Source organism: Armigeres subalbatus, chromosome 3, assembly GCF_024139115.2.
Source record: "Armigeres subalbatus isolate Guangzhou_Male chromosome 3, GZ_Asu_2, whole genome shotgun sequence".
Lineage (NCBI taxonomy): Eukaryota > Metazoa > Arthropoda > Insecta > Diptera > Culicidae > Armigeres > Armigeres subalbatus.
The window spans coordinates 194,468,126-194,485,302 of NC_085141.1; the positions used below are offsets into that span (position 1 = coordinate 194,468,126).

The window sequence follows — 17,177 nt, forward strand, 5'->3', positions numbered from 1 at the left end:
TTTAATCGTAGTTTGAGTTCGCAACATACATCTTATTATATTTGTCGCAAATACAATTAAACGCAACAGTGTTTTTTCCTTTGGAGATAGTGCCAAAGAAATTATCGCTAGTTTCTTTTGTTGCTTTTTTATATCTGGTTCTAATGAAAAATTAGATAGGGTTGAAGATAGGGTGAGCGACACCAGAAAGAAAGTTTCAAAATAACTGGAATGCACAATATGTTCGTCCGGCTGGGATATTAATGGTTGTAAAGTGTAGACCCCTAATCAAGGACTACTTAATTATGTAGTAATCTAGCGCGATCTCTAAATTGGTATTAGTAAAAGTGTGTTTAATGGAGTTCCATACCACTACGTAAAAAAAAACTCTAGAACGCATATTTTCTTCCACCAATGACCTTCATATTTATTCATCATTTTCAAGACGTCATATTACATCTTTTATGCTACGACTAAGGACATAGAGTTGACAGAATATTTTAGTATCATAATATTAATGTAGGTTGGCTCAAAGCCTTTAAATTTCTATTGCGTTAAGATATACTACAGCACATAAGTCTGTGAAGAGGGCAAATTTGCACTCAATGAATATTTACTAACCATATACAGCGTAATAGCTCAAGCACATTCGACACACGAAATGGATCAGTATGACCTTACTATATGAATTTAGTGTCCTACAAAAGAAGCTCATAGGAATTACGGGAGAAAATAATCGAAATCTAAGCTTTATACAGCTATGTGTGTAATTGATGGTAATGTCGATCAGAGAAAGCACAGCTATTGCAAATTGTTTTGTCACTATCATGCATTTGAATGATGAGAAATCACAAATATAAGGTATGATTTAATTTCTAATAAACATAAGTAAAACTAGTTCTTGCTTTTTTTTAAGTTGATATAATAAACTTAAAAGTTTCATGTTTGAATATCTGACTCAATTCCAACTTAAAAGATTTTATAAAAGTATTTTCGTAGCGTAAAGTAAACAGAACTCAAATTATGTACTGATAATAACCAAGGTAAAGTAAAATATGGAATCAACATTCAAAATGGGAAAATCATGAGCAAAAGCATTTAGTGTTGATACATTTTTGATTTAGTAAGGATTATTACGCATTCGTACTCTACCTCGGTTGTTATGTACTATTGAGTTATATGAAGGAACGTAGAGAGCAGCCTTTGCTCGTCCATGATCCTCTGCCACTCGGACGATCAGTGGTTGAATACCACCTTGTGGTATTACATTGTTCAATGCTGATATCGCCTCCTGGGCTTCTTCTCTTTTATTGAACCTTAAAAAAAAAAACAAAAAAAAAGTCTATGTGATTCTTTCTTCTAATGTGTATATTCTGTTTACAAACCTAACGAAAGCTACACCACGTGGAAAGCCAGTCAGTTTATCTCTCAAGATATTCTTTTGTACTATGGTACCGTATTTACCAAAAATAATATCTAACTGTTCGTCAGTTATTGTTCGTGGAAGATTTGTGATATAGAGATTTGTTTCCTTGATGTCGTCGCTCTGTGGCCTTGCATATGAAACCTTTAATCGCTTGTTCCGAACCGAGTAACCGTTCAAACACCTGATAGCACGTTGTGCCGCATCTTCGGACAAGAAGTTAACGAAACCGAATCCGTAACTGTATCCAGTCTGTGGAATAGTAAACAAAATGACTTTATTTAATGCTTGTAAATTGTAACTGGTATTTACTAATATAAAGAGACGATAACTGAGAGGGTGAGAAGATCATTGGAGGAGAGGATCTGAAAGAGGATGGTAACAACCAGTGGTGCAATTTATCAACAATGCCTGCTGAGTGTGATTCTTTTGTTTTGTATTTTTCTCTGCTCCTCTTTGCCTATGACGGTGCCTTTCAGTCAGAACGACAAAGCAGGAGTAGCTTAGCAAACTCGGTTTGCCAACAGCGGGCTGAAGCTGATGATCATGCGGCACAAATTTCCTGTCATTATCTTTCAAGTGATAGTATTCACCCATGCATTTATATAGGGCCGTCGCATTCACACAGCAGCGAGTGAACTGAATAGACTGTCAGTGCGGGCTGCATGTGCAATGAGAAGAGAGGTCTTTTGTTTACTTTATCTTTGATTGTTGCTGCTAACCATTTTCAGTTTTCACTGCTAGGAAGTGAGTGTGAAGAGGAAATGGTTCAATATCCAACAAATTTCAGTCACTGAGATTGATAATTCGCACCACTGGTAACAACACCAAAAGAAAACTAGTTTTCCAATTCATGAGCATGACCGTGCATTTCGTGATCGACCAGAACAATCGCAATTGCACAGGGAACCAATGGATGGAAGCATGGGATTTGCTCTCCAACCTCAATGTGCACAGTCCGAGAAGCTCTAGTATTTTGGATAGTCGATAACGGCGCTGGCCACATCCTCACGGTCATCGGGGATGGGAAGGAATTGATGATGCAGTCACTCGCCCACTGCAAGCCGAGAGAACACCTCTGCACTGGCCACAAGTTCCTGCGGAATTTTATTGGAATCTTGGGGTTAAGGTTTATGGCAGAGGTTCGCGTCTCGGTTAACGGGTTGCCAATGTAATAGTTATGAAAGGGTGGTGTATTAGTATTCTAATTGGATGCAGAAACGAACATTTTCGCTCATTTCGAATTCTAACAGTTACCTGCTAGAACTAATCAAGTTGTAGGTATAGGGATAGAAGGTGGAAACGGTATGAAAGCCTATTTCCAGTTCTAGCGATTGTTAGAACATGAGAAATATATGAAAAGATACGAAGTAGGAGGAATGGAACGGGCCTGGGATTGAACCCACGACCTCCTGCGTATGAGGCAGAAGCGGTTGCCATATGACCACCAAGCCCGTTTTTAGAAAACTAGTTTTCCAATTCAACACCTAAACCCTATGACATGAGGAAATGAATATTGAAGATGAATCGATGGTTTGACGGCAGTAAATGGTTTGCAAACTTATATTGTCTTCTTCTTATCGTTATAATTATACGCCAATGAGGCTTGGTGTTTATCAGCAGAGATCTCGCAGAAGCCGTAAGTATTCATCAATCGATGTCTATGATTTATAAATCACAACTAGATATCGAATGCTGAGATCCATCGACGATGCCATCAAAACCCAGGGGCCTCATTGCGCATCTCCTTTCCTCCTCTCCACCCGAACGAAATTCTATCGAGTGGAACATGTTTCGCATCACGGCTTTCGATTCGATCTCGAAAACGACTTATCGTTCGAGGAGGTACAATAATATCGAGAAGTTTTGGCATTATTGATACTCGATAGCACACTGGAAAACGACTCAAGTCGAATGGAAACAGTTTGTCACCTTTATAGCTTTCGAACGGCGTTCTAGACTTATTCATTAGCGCTTACTGAAAGTTTTAAATTATATTTGTTATTATGTCCCAATGTGAAGAGAATGAATGTTCTATTATTGTATTGTGCCTTGAAACAAAATGCTTCAAAATGGCAAAATGTTTCCACGTGGCGGCCAAATTTTCAAAAATATCAAAATAGAATTTTCTTCAGTCGCTTATTTTTCGTTGCGTCTAAACATAGGCGGAGGAGTAGTTTTTTATGCGCGGTACAATATCTTGAAGGAAATAATGTCATTAGTATACATACTTTTATAGTTCTCTTATAATTATTTCGAAATCCGCTTAAAAACGACTTCAACAAAAATAGGTTTTCCGCAGTCTTCATTTATTTTTTGAAGATTTCAAAAAGCCGCGATAAAAACTTCTGGAGTAAATCCGCGTATAAACGTGTATATCCCAAGATCCACGAAAAAATAGTTGCGTGAAATAAAAAATGCGCAAAAGGCGAATTGCGTTTAATTAAAACACATAGAATCATCGAAGTAATTTATTATTGAATCTTTCTTTAGCTTTAAATTATTTAGTTCAAAATTTAATCTTTGGCATAATTATTAACATTAAATTAATTTTGTCGCTTTTGCAACTGCTCAATAAATAATCCTAAATTTGCTTGTATATAAATTAACTGCCGATTCGATTCGAGATGCACAATGCCCAGATATCAGGATAAATTCGAGAGGGTAAATGGAGGTGGATCGGCCGCACATTATGAAAAAGCGGAGACAAAATCTGCAAGCAAATGCTGTACTGCAATCCGGCCGGACTTTGCATCAGAGGCACACCCAGGGGATAATGGCGACGAAGCCTCAATAAAAAAAATTAAGGAAGTGAATAGGAATCTGATCTGTGTCCAGGTCAAGGCTAAAGCAACAGCCCAGAATGGAGACTTTTTACGTTGGCCCTAGGAGTGTTCAGGTCCAATGATAATTTGCAACCGCTGAATCACTTTGCAGTTGCTGATCAGCACCACTTCCGTTTGTGAGCCAGCCGTAGCTTGAATCCATGACTTATCCAGGTTTCTACAGCGTCGGTAGTCTCCGCCTCCAGCATTTCCACCTTTTCCAGCAACTCATCGGTTATCATTAGGACGACATCATCCGCGAATCCGTAAATCTTCACGCGTTAAGGAAACTTCAGTGTTAGCACCCAGTTGTACATCACGTCCCACAGCGTTGGGCGTAGTATGGACCTTTGTGGAACGCCGGCCGCAGCCCTTATCGACTTCTGCCCCGAATTCGTATCGAAGACCAGAATCCGGTTCTGGAAGTAGCTCCTAAGGATTTTACATACGAAGTTGGGGTTCCGCATTCGATGCTGGATTCCCGGCGCAAAGTAACCATCTACTAAACACTTCTGCAGCATCATCTTGCCGTTAAGCTGTCCACGCTGATCTTCAGCCTGTCCGGACACATTTCCGCTGGACCCTGAACTTCGTTGTTACGCCCCGATAAGCGTTGGCCCAAGGATCAGCGTAAGCTTCTCTGAACAACTCTTTGAAGCAGTTGGACGTGCTAACTTTAATCTCCCGTTTGAATACCGCCCCAGGTTCATAGAAGATTATCTTATGCTTCTCTTTGTTTGTTTTGGACTTTACAGCAGGAAAATTGGCAGGAGTTTCGTTCCATTAATTCGTCCTTAGACCGCAAGCCCTCGCTAGTGTTCCCGTCAGCTGTTCTAAATCTTTAGGGGTCGTACACTAATTACGTAAGCACTTATGGGGGGAGGGCCTCCCGTTACGCTGGGATATGGATATTCTGAAATAGTGCGTAACGGTGTAAATCCGGTCATATCGCCAGGCTCGGTACAAAACTGAAGCTGACAATATGACGTCCCTAACCCCGAATCCCAAGGTGTCAGGCGACCCGTCCCGAGGGGATGAATGGAGGGTGAAACAATTAGCCAGGCAGTTAACGGAGCCTGTAATGCTTGGTAGACACCTTTTCGTGCTGCATTACGGAGAAAGATCTACCACACTGTGCTCTAGTTCTTACTATTCTTGTAATACTTATGAGTGATGGTCGGAAGAGTATGGAACGACTATAATTTGCTTTTAGATGACCCACCTTTTGCTCCTTTTGGATGGAGTCAATGGAGTAAATTATAAACACGTAACTCAATCTTAGGTTGGTTTCGAAGCCGACGACATGATTCTCCAAGCTCCAGAGCGCTGATTAATTAGGAAAGAAGCGGATACGAATTTGGTGGATCTGCTGAACCCTCTGACTGATTAGAGCTCTGTGTAAAGGTGAGATTCAGAAATGCCAAACGCAATGAAATCAGAGATCTGTACAAAAACGAATTCAGAACTCATAAGAAGAAGCAAAAATATGTTTGAACTTCAGTACCGATGCATGGTCAAAACCAGTATTATCCCACTTGTTGTTGAGCCGAAACTGATTGAGGCGCGCCTTTGAGAGTTGGTATAAGCCATTTCTCGAAGGATACAAATAGCGGTACCTTAATCTAAAGAGGCCTTACAATAAGTTTGGGAAATATCTGAAAAAACGACTTCTTCATTTCTTCTTAATAAAAATGGAGCAGAAAGACATGCACTAAACAAATGACACGGGTATACTACAAAAGTTCAATGAAATGGACGCAGTGGTTCATCCTGAACAAAAAAAATGGGGAAGGGCATTTCCTTACGTTCCATGTAAATAAAAAATATTTGTGTGGGAAAAAATTTGACATGGGGAAGGGAGTTTAAAAACCCAGAAACCCGTTATTGCCCGTTATTCCCCTTATCGAAGTCCTTCGTCTTCCATCTTTGCCCGCTAGTCCCTATCTCTCTTCGGACCGTCAACGGTCGTGTTTCAATACTATACCGGATCGCCTGGTGGTATTGTTCGGATTTACCAGGACTGCACCTCAAACATTCTTCAGTTAGTGCTGCAGACTTCCCACTTATCTCCACACCACAAATTTATCAATGCTTACATCGTTCGTCACTAGCCAAATGGGAAAAGGTTACCAAGTTGATGCCATCTACACAGACTTGTCTGCAGCTTTCGACAAAATGAACCACGATATTGCGCTTGCTAAATTTGAAAAACTAGGCTTAAGTAGCATTACTCTCAACTGGCTTCGATCTTATTTGACTGATCGCAACATGGCTGTCAAAATCGGGGATCATGTTTCGACGCCGTTTCCGGTTAGCTCAGGCGTCCCTCAAGGTAGCCATCTCGGACCGTTTTTATGTGTACTTAATATGAAAGATGTTAATTTTATCCTAAGCTGCTTAACTTTATCGTACGCTGACGACTTAAAACTTTTTTGTGTCATAAGATGCCCAAGCGATGCTACGTTTCTTCAGCGGCAACTCGAGATTTTTGCAGCCTGGTGTCAGCTTAATCGGTACTCAATGTCTCTAAATGCTCCGTTGTTTCGTTGGGACGGAAGCATGTTCTATATCAACATGAATATTTTTTATATAATACTAGCATCAAGCGTGAAACGACTGTAAAAGATTTAGGCATTATGTTAGACTGCAAATTGACTTTTAAACATCATATATCGTATGTTGTGTCCAAAGCCTCATTACAATTAGGGTTTATCTAAAATTTAGAGATGTTTATTGCTTAAAAACATTGTACTGTTCATTAGTCTGTCCTATATTAGAATATTCTTCAGCAGTCTGGGCACCATATTATCAAAATGATACTCCACGAATCGAATCAATTCAGCGCAAGTTCGTCCGCTTTGCTCTCCGATTTCTCAATTTGCAAGATTCCTATAACCTATACCAAGATATGAGAACTAATGCATGCTTATAAACTTGGAAACACTTACGTTTACTTACGTTTCCTAATTTACAACCCAACATACAAATTCTGCAGGGTTATATACCACATGCTATCTGACTAAGCTATTTGTAAATGGTTGTTCAGTCCCAAATAACTAGCGCAAAATAATATTACTGAACCAAATTTACCTTTACTTCTACTCTGCGCTGTTGTAGATGGAGTTACATTACCTCATTTAGCTTTATAGTCCAATTACAGTCGCCTCTCCATATCTCGATATTGAAGGGACCATCGAGATAAGGAGAGATCGAGGAATGGAAGGAAAACTGAAATGGGTATTAGATCTAAATAAAAACTCGTTGCTATGAAAAACAAAACAAATGTCATTCCTCGTTTTTATGTGTTTTTTTTATTGTTCCGAGGTGGTCTAGTAGCCTAGAACTTTGAAAATATCAACAAAGGGAAAGAAAATCCCGCACAAAATATGACCAGAACGAGATAGACCATCGAGATAGGAAGGTTATCGAGATGTAGAAAGCAAAAATGTATGTAGATTGAAAGGACCAAGCAAACCATCGACATATGAAGAGATATCGAGACATAGAACATCGAGATGTAGAGAGTCGACTGTAACATATGTAATTCACAACTATTTACTCCACAATATTCAATGCTAGCTTTTTCTGTTTTGGTTCCTATTTCTTCTCTCTACTTATACCAATTGATTCAAATGTTATAACAATAGATTCGGACTGATGTTCAAGAAACCGCGTGGCCAGCTTGTAATTCTTCACATACTCTCCAGTTCATGCTCTTCATGAGCGATGGACTGCAGTACATGACGTCGTTCCTGCCATCGCTGCAAAATGTACTAACAACGTCTTCGTTGCCCAATCTGACTTCCAACTTTGCCGGCACCTCCAGCAAACTATAACCTCTGGCATTGAGTCAATCTACTTTCCCACTCCACTGCCCAAGCATTGACATCGGATCTGATAATTACGATGATATTTATTTACAGGAAATATTTACCAATAGGGTTTTCAAACCGAAAAAAAAAATTTCCAACACATTCTTACAGTGTTGAAATATCTAAGATTTCGAAGAAAAAGAACTAATTGACAGTTTTTTTTAATTGTTTCAGGAAATTTGCGACAAAGATTGTTAGCATAAAAAAATGTCGTGCGGTTGTGCATCGAACATGTTTCTAACCAATTATTTGAGGCATTGAACGGATTCTGAAATAAGCGGTTCAAAATTGTAACCAACCGTTTGTAGGTTACAATGAAACCTTTATCGGCGAACATCGACTTGATATTCTGTTCTATTAGTTTGTTAGTTTTTGTTAAAAAATCATTGTATTTAAAATGTTATTAGGGGAAAAGACGGCTTTGGCAGGTTTTGTTCTATTATTGACAAGGGGGTTTTTGTCGACCAAATTTTATGAAATTTGGCCACAATATTCTTTTATATGCAAAGAATGTTTAGGCCAAATTTGAGCATAATCAGTCATAAAAAACCCCCCTGACAATAATAGAACAAAACCTGCCAAAGCCGTCATTCCCCCTAGTTATTCAGTTTAAAAAAATGTTATTTTGTTAAAACTTATTTATATAAAACTTAAATTTATAGGAATAAAACCAATTAAAATCAATAAATAATCTAATCTAAAATGATAAAATAAAACGACTTGCATGCAAGAAATTCAAATTCAAATCGACACAAAACAAAAATTGTAACCCCCCGTAATGATCCGGATTGCAGCGGTTTCATCATACTGGGACGGTGAATGAAGATCACCAACGAAATAGGATAGAAGGAGGAATCGGGATTGTATAAAAGGGTTGGGAGCCCAGATGTGGCTCTCTTGTATCTTTGAAACCAGCCCGGAAGAGCGACGATTGCGACAGCGACTTTTCAGATAGTCAAGTTTTCTGAACACGCGTTTCGGTAGTCCGTTAGTTAATAATGATCCTAAGGATCTAGTGATCGGACACTTAGTGAATTTTCTAATCCGGTCGATCGGGTGGCATCTGTGTGGCAGTAAACGATGTTTCTGCGGTCCGAAAGAACAAAATCGTACGTCGTGCATCCGAAGTCGAGGTGAACAATACCCAGTAAGGTTCCATGATAGTGTGTATCGGGACTAGTAGCAAAAGACGCTAGTGAAGTGACCGCCTAAAATACTGCTCGTTTCCGACCAATTTGCTTCGATCCCACCCGATCAGAAAACACTCGCGAAAACAGTGCACAAGGTACCGCTCCCCGGGCCTGCAGAATCAGTGAAACGCCAGGCCCACCGATACCCCGAGTAACACACTCAGGGCCGGATTTATGGGGGGCCGGGGGGGCCATGGCCCCGGGCCCCCACAAATCTTATGTACCAAAACCCACCTTTTTTGTACATTTTGGGGCCCCCACATACCGTCGGCCCCGGGGCCCCCTTCCGGTTAAATCCGGTCCTGAACACACTTGTCACATATCAGTTACTGTGACTCATATGCGACCAAATCCAGTCACATTGGAGTTGCTGTAACAAAATCGATCCAAACTGTGCTACTAGGGACATGGGCCGAGTTGCCGACGGAAAGTTGAACCACGTGTCTTCAGCATCACCACGCCGGTACCCAAGCAGGGTCCGCGACGTTAGGCATAATGGACGTTAGCCATAACGGACGTTAGGCATCATGTACGTTAGGCATAATGGACGTTTGGCATAATTCTGCCTTCTTTATGTCATAGGCTGTTCTTTGGGTCATTTTATGCCTAACGTACATTATGCCTGTTTCCCTGTTGTCCCTTATGCCTAACGTCCATTATGCCTAACGTACTTATGCCTAACGTCCTTATGCCTAACGTCCTTATGCCTAACGTCCTTATGCCTAACGTCCTTATGCCTAACGTCCTTATGCCTAACGGGGTATACCCCTTAATGAACACTAAGCTGCGAGGCGGCTCTGTCCCAGTGTGGGGATGAAATGCCGATAAGAAGAAGAAGAAGTAGTTCTTTGTGTTTTTGTTCCCTTATCCATTGTTCGCCGATATCGAAAGGTAAGGGGCCGTACACATATTACGTAAGCACTTTTGGGGGGAGGGGGTCTGCTGTTTTCTTACGCGCCATATAAATAAAAATCATACATTGGGGGAGGGGGTTGAAAAATCCAGAAAAATGCTTACGTAATAAGTGTACGACCCCTAAGTGATTAGTCAGTCCACCTCATTGATTAGGATTTATCCAGAGATCGCCCAACAGAAACGACTCTGTACAGTGCGTGTTGCGAGCCTTTGTCTGGCACCTAAAACTCCTATAGAGCAGTGATGCTCCCTTGCTTCATCAGCCAGGAGTTGCTTGGACTTGGAAGGTTCGCAATCCACTCACGATGAAGAAAAAAATACGAGAAAGGCAAAACTATCAAAATATAATATGAGCATTTTTAATCACTTACCTTTACATCTCTCATGATTCGACATGTTTCGATCTGACCCATGGTAGAAAACATCGAATACATTTCACGCTCGGTCATGTCCTGCGGCAGGTAATTGACGATCAGATTTGTTCCGGCATTGTTGCTGCCGGGTCCGAAGTTCATTCCGGACAGTGAACTTGTGCTCGATGATGACGTTTGCTGTGCATTGCCGCCGAAGGTGCTACTCGATGGCATATCGCACATTCGCGGTCGCGACGAGAACGAGAAATCCGAATCCTGTCCGTATGCATAATTCGACTAGAAAATTTCAAGCAATTTGAACTTGGCAATTTAACATCAGCGACTAGAGTAAAGACGGATACTGGCTAAACCAACTTCAGTACACATTTCTATCTGATTTAGCAAATGACGTTTCGGTTTATTTGATTCGGCTTTTATTACTGTTTTGCTGTGTTTAATATGTATCTACAAAAAGTATTGTACGTGTGATTGAGACTGAACATAAAAGCGATGGAAACCAATGAATTCAGAAAAAATAACACATAGGGATAGTGTGAAAATGTGTAGCAGAACTTGTGTATATAACTTGTCTTGATAGTAATCAAAGGAAGATAGAAGGAATACTTGATACATGATGCTAATTAATATTCCTTTTTTCCTCCTTATTTTTGGCTTTTCGTTAATAAAATTGGTTCGAACATTACGATAGCGCAAAACAATGACGACTTTAAACGATGTTTTTATCGATTGCTGCAACATTATTATCCCTATCATACGTATCAATTTATATTTTCCTCTTTTGAAGAGATTTGCTGCCCATGACAACGTCCATGCAGTATCCAACTTAGAGCAGAATAAAAAATAAAATAGTTGTTGTTTCTGGCATTCGCACGGTTTGAGGATTTGGTTGAGAGACTCCTAATCTTTGTCGGCATCATAAACTACAATACGTAGATATACATATGTATGGAAGTTCGTTTTTGAGTGGATGATTCCAATCATAACCCTGCTTTACATGAGTAGGCAAAAATGTGAAAAATAACTTTCCTATCTCAATACGACATCATAGTTGAACACAAGACCTATACAAGGGATGAATTTGAAATATTAATGATGGTGAAACATACGTATTGTATTTAGAAATCAGCAATAATATATACACTCCCGGCCAAAAGTTTGGGTTCACCCTCGAAAAATATAGGCAAAAGTTTTTGGCCGTATTTTCGCCGTCTTACATCCGATTTCTATACAAAGAATATGAGTTGATCTTGCATCGTAGGTATTTCAAACAAACAATTTTTATTTTTTCATGTGCTAAAATATTACATTAAGGGCCAATTTCTTTAACTCCGCTTAACTCTTAAGCGGTGCTTACCCATACGCTTAAACCGGGTTTGTGCACTAAACGGAGGTGAAGAAATCGGCCCTAAGATATGCATTTTTCTTATATTCATGTTGTAAAAAAAGTGGATTTATCTCGAAATTGAGCTCACAAAATTTCGAAACAAAAAAGTGAAACGGAACATAATTTTAATTTCCTTTGAGATGCATTGATGAAATTTCGGTGAAAAAATCCTGTTTTATTTTAAAAAATCAAAATGTTTACTCAAGTGCATGGTATGCATCGACCAAAAGTTTGAGTTCATCAATTTATTCGTACGTTTGTTCTTGGATAACCTCAGATATAGGGAAGAAGGATATCCGCTACGATTCATGACCAATTAGATCTGCTACATGAAAACTTGTCCAAGAAAATGTGTATTTTTTTATTGGCGCTTGGTGGGATTTGGCAGTACCCCTACCATATGATACTTACACCATATTACCAAATATGTTAGAATTCCACATTGTTAGACGAAACGTTTTATAGAAAGCGTGTTTCACATAAGAAATAAAGCTGAACAATATTATACCTTGCCATTCTCTATCAAAATGATTTTTTATCGAATCGAGTGACAATAAAGTAGTACCAAATGATTCTTCTTACAAAGGCATAATATCTGCATTAAAATGTATACGATGTTGTGAAAACTCACATGTGAATATGTACATTATGTGGAAGATATTGATTTGAAAAATGTATTGGAGGTAACCATCCTGAGAATCGTGGGTTCGAGCAAGATTTTTTTATGTACAGGTTATCCGACTTCGTCAGTAGATGGGAATAACCAGCGCGGGGGGGAAACATACGTTTTCAGTGCAAAACGTAAACAAACGAGCATAAATTCCATACAAAAATCCAAGATGGCTGAGTTGGGGATATTGACAAGTCGGATAACCTGTACATTAAAAAATCTTGGGTTCGAGTCCCATCGAAGGGAAAGTGGTTACCTCGAATACATTTTTCAAATCAATATTTTCCACATAATGTACATATTCACATATGAGTTTTCACAACATTGTAAATTAATGTCCAAGTCGGGTGGTTTAATCCCCGGAAATAGGAAATTAACTTTGATTGAACTGTAAACGATGCTTAAAAACGGCACTGACATCTTACCGTGACCCATATTGCCCCACTTTACCCTGAACATTCTTTATGCCTACCGAATCCCAACAGAACCTAACAGAATCCTAACTATCTGATGAGTCAAGTTTGAGAGATGATATTAGCATTTTCATATCTTTTGTAATGTGTTCTTCTCATTTGATTTAATGAGAAAGACACACCACAGCTAAGTGAATTGATCTGGGTTTAAGGAAAGTAAAGTTAGACGGTGCTAATTTATTAACAATTTACATCAAATAATTATTTTGTATGATTCTAATTCCAATAAAACATTTTGAAAATAATTAGAATTTAAATTACGATTGAATGAGAAGCTCGATAGCGATCAATAAATTTTACATTTACTGTCAAATGCGTTACTAACGTGCCTTGAATAATTGAAAAGAATGGTTTGCACTGGGAGCATCCACAGCATCCAAGACGAAGGACAATTCCAAAGAAAATCAATGCATGTGACACATCGTTCGCACTACTTTTACGCATTACCAAAAGACGGGGCACCGAAAACGAGAGGCATGTTGAATTATGTACCGTGGAACCAGCCAAACATACACAAGTTTGCCCCTGGTCGATGATGACGCATCGCGGTTCATGTGGTTGATCCGCATTTAGACATGAATCCAGAGGGACTTTTGTGCTAAGCGTCGAATTGTCTAGCGTGAGATGCTACATTGTTTTCAAACGAACTCCGAGTATGAAGGGGCTATTTTGAAAGCTTTTAGCAGAGAATCATTATTTGATTGAATGTATTCGATTACACAAATCTTCACAAGTGTTTGGGTGAGTTTAAGCTATTACTGAAATGCGCAACAGTTTGCCATTTCAAAACTGACGTTTAGTGTCCAGGTTGATGAATTAATCAAATGATTACATTCATGGCTAAAAATCATGTATCTGTTCTTTATCTTCTTTGTTGACATTACTTTCATCTCTTCACATTTTTAAGAGCCAGTTCGCGAGAAGCGCGACCCCCTTTCCAAGGGAGGTTGCAACGATGTTCTCCGATTTGGATGACATTTTCAGGGTTTGTTCATATATGTAAGAGAAGACATTTTGCAAATTTTCAGATTTTTTCATTGAGGGGAAGTGGGGTAAAACGGCTCTTCAAAAATTATTTATCAAAAATCTCCAAAACCAAAAAAATGCAATAACTTCGGCAGTGACTGACCGATTTTGTTTAAATTCTGCACGCTTTTTCTACTCAACTAGTGCTTTATACCAAGTGAATAATATGGTTATAATGTTGATTATTTTAGAAGAAAATGGACTTTTTCGATAAAAAATGGTCGTTTTTCCAAAGGGAATATTGTTCACCAACAGATCTAGGATAAAAAACTAAACCCGTAAGGCAATTAAGGAATTAAAGAGCTTTCATCTCATATATAATTCAGAAGCGCCAACTCAAGAATTTCTAATAAAATCGCAGTTTACTGCAACACTGTTTAATCAAAAGAAAGTTCGACCCTACTTAGGTTGATGTTTTCCGATCTGCTGAAAACTGTCCAAACTTTTTGTCTAAGTAGAAATTATAAATCAGGATTTTCCATTAGGGGAGTGTAGGGTGAAATAGGCCTTTGAAAATAAATGTCAAAAAATACATCATTTTTTTATGTGAGCTCTAGCAGAAAATAAGTTTAAAAACACTATGTCTTCTTCCTTTCAATTCATCTATATTTTTCGTCCCAATAGAAACGTATATCCTTCGCTGATCTATATTAGATGGCAATCTATTTGCAGAACAATTTTCAACACAAGTAAAATAGGACCAAAATAAGTGCCTTGAACATTAGCACGTCTTTCGCACACTGAAACAAAAATAAACGGATTCGGCGAAAGTGCTTGTTGATATTTTTTTTTAATCAGCTACAATTACTGTGGGTCCCGGTACTGATGTTGCTTTTACAGCTATGCGGAAAAAAAAATATTCTTAACGGCAAATGAACAATTTCGGTAAATTGGGTAAAATAGTCTTGTTAAAATAAAATGTCAAAAATTCACAAATGTTTATATGTGAGCTCAAGCAGAATATACATGAGTATAAAAACATGACGTATTTCCTTTCTAACTTGAAAATTTATTGAAACTTATTTCAGTGCGCCGACTTAATAACAATCAATCAAATTATAAGTTTCCGCACACTGCACTGTTTGTTTGCAAGCCAGTTTGTGAGAATCGCAACTCCATTTTTATCGATGTTTCTGCATCTGGCTGAAACTTACAAGGTTTATTTCTATATGTAGATGAAACTATTCGGCAAAATATTACGATGGGGAGAGAGGGGTAAAATAGATCTCCAAATATAAATAATGTTACGAAACCAGATGATCGTAACCACACTTCTTAGATTTGATTATTCCGACCCAACAGTCAACTAATCTAGCGATTTTGCTAGTTTGCTTCGAAATTCTTCCAAGCGTAGTATTTTTGTGGTTTTTTGTCTGTCAACAATTAAATACTTCACAATCTCTCAATCTCAAAAAATAACGTGATCTGATTAACCAGTCATGTCATTTATATAATATTCCGGCAGAGGTATTATAAACTTAGCGCCGTCTTAAACTCCCGTTCAAAAATATTGTTCCACCAAAATATATTTCCACCAGTTCTTCCATATATGGGTGACGTCTTAACTGCAAGAACGATGCAATTTTTAGCAAACCACACCTTGGATGGTTGGTTGGAAATATGTTCATATAAGGTTAGAAAAGATTTTAAGAGAAAAAGGCTGATATTCAAAGCATCCATTTTACACATCAACTACATAGTCTTATTAAGGTATTCAAGCACTTTCAGGTGGTGTAAATTAAGCCGAGAATAAAACAGTTTTGCTTGGTAATCTTTTAATTAATTGATTAAGCGATCTACAATTTATATACTTTATCTATGAGTGTAGAAACGTGTATCCTGAAATTTGAAGTATTTTCATTAGGGGTGTGCTTTAAAATCGTCAGACAATAGTATACTCTATCCTATTCAATAGTATACACATTACATTGTTACGCTCTCCGTGTAAAAAAAAATCAGCTCGTTGTAGCAAAAACAAAGGTTTTTTTTGGATCGTGCAAAATGAATGAAACTTTGTTAAACTTTGGAGTTTTTTTTTACACAGTTGTGTAAACATAGAATCAAGGGCATTCCATTACCTATGAGATAAAATTGGCCAACCCTTGAAAATATATACACCCGATTAAACCTGGTATGTATTTTCTGCTAGAACTCACATAAAAAATTGATGTATTTTTTGACATTTATTTTTAAAGGGCTATTTTACCCTACACTCCCCTAATAAAAATCCTGATTTTTAATTTCTACTTAGACAAGAAAGTTTGAACAGTTTTCACCAGATCGGAAAACATCAACATAAGTAGGGTCGAAATTTATGCGAACTTTCTTTGTTGCAGAAAATTGCGATTTTCTTAGAAATTCTTGAGTTGGCGCTTCTGAATTATATATGAGATGAAAGCTCTTTAGTTCCTTAATTGCTTTACGGGTTAAGTTTTTTATCCTAGATCTGTTGGTGAAAAATATTCCCTTTGGAAAAACGACAATTTTTTATCGAAAAAGTTCATTTTCTTCTAAAGTAAACAACTTTATAACCATATCAACTACTTGGTATAAAGTACTAATTGAGTAGAAAAAGCGTGTAAAATTTAAACAAAATCGGTCAGTCATTGCCAAAGTTATTGCATTTTTTTGGTTTTGGCGATTTTCCAACAATAATTTTTGAAGGGCCGTTTTATCCCACTTCCCCTCAATGAAAAAATCTGAAAATTTGCAAAATGTCTTCTCTTACATATATGAAGAAACCCTGAAAATTTCATCTAAATCGGAGAATATCGATACAAGAGGGGGTCGCGCTTCTCGCGAACTGGCTCTTAATATACACTGGATTTTGTTTTTACGCGATTTACATTTTCTCAATTTTCCACTCATCCTAAATGTTTAACGCATATTAATTATCATGTGATTTTTCTTTGATTTATTCTGGATTTTTTGATACATGTTGCAAAGAGTTTGGTGGCAAATTGAAGTCACACGATCAAAAATACGAGCGAAAAAAAATCGTGTAAAAACAAAATCCTGTGTAATGTATATTGATTAAAGTGTGCTT

General features: G+C 38.1%; 1 protein-coding gene across 2 annotated transcripts in view; it reads right to left on the minus strand.

Annotated features, from left to right (window-relative positions):
• Window positions 1-380: 380 nt before the first annotated feature.
• The window catches only part of LOC134224412 (sex-lethal homolog), a 44,414-nt gene continuing 27,617 nt past the window's right edge, over window positions 381-17,177 (minus strand). The window contains exons 3-5 of one of the 2 annotated variants that reach the window (XM_062703747.1): window positions 10,576-10,854; window positions 1,365-1,654; window positions 381-1,295 (exon numbers count right to left, since the gene is read on the minus strand). In XM_062703747.1, coding sequence (XP_062559731.1) covers window positions 1,100-1,295; window positions 1,365-1,654; window positions 10,576-10,854 — 765 coding nt within the window. In that variant the 3' untranslated portion in view covers window positions 381-1,099. The remainder of the gene's footprint in view (window positions 1,296-1,364; window positions 1,655-10,575; window positions 10,855-17,177) is intronic. The other variant, XM_062703748.1, reaches the window with a different exon arrangement.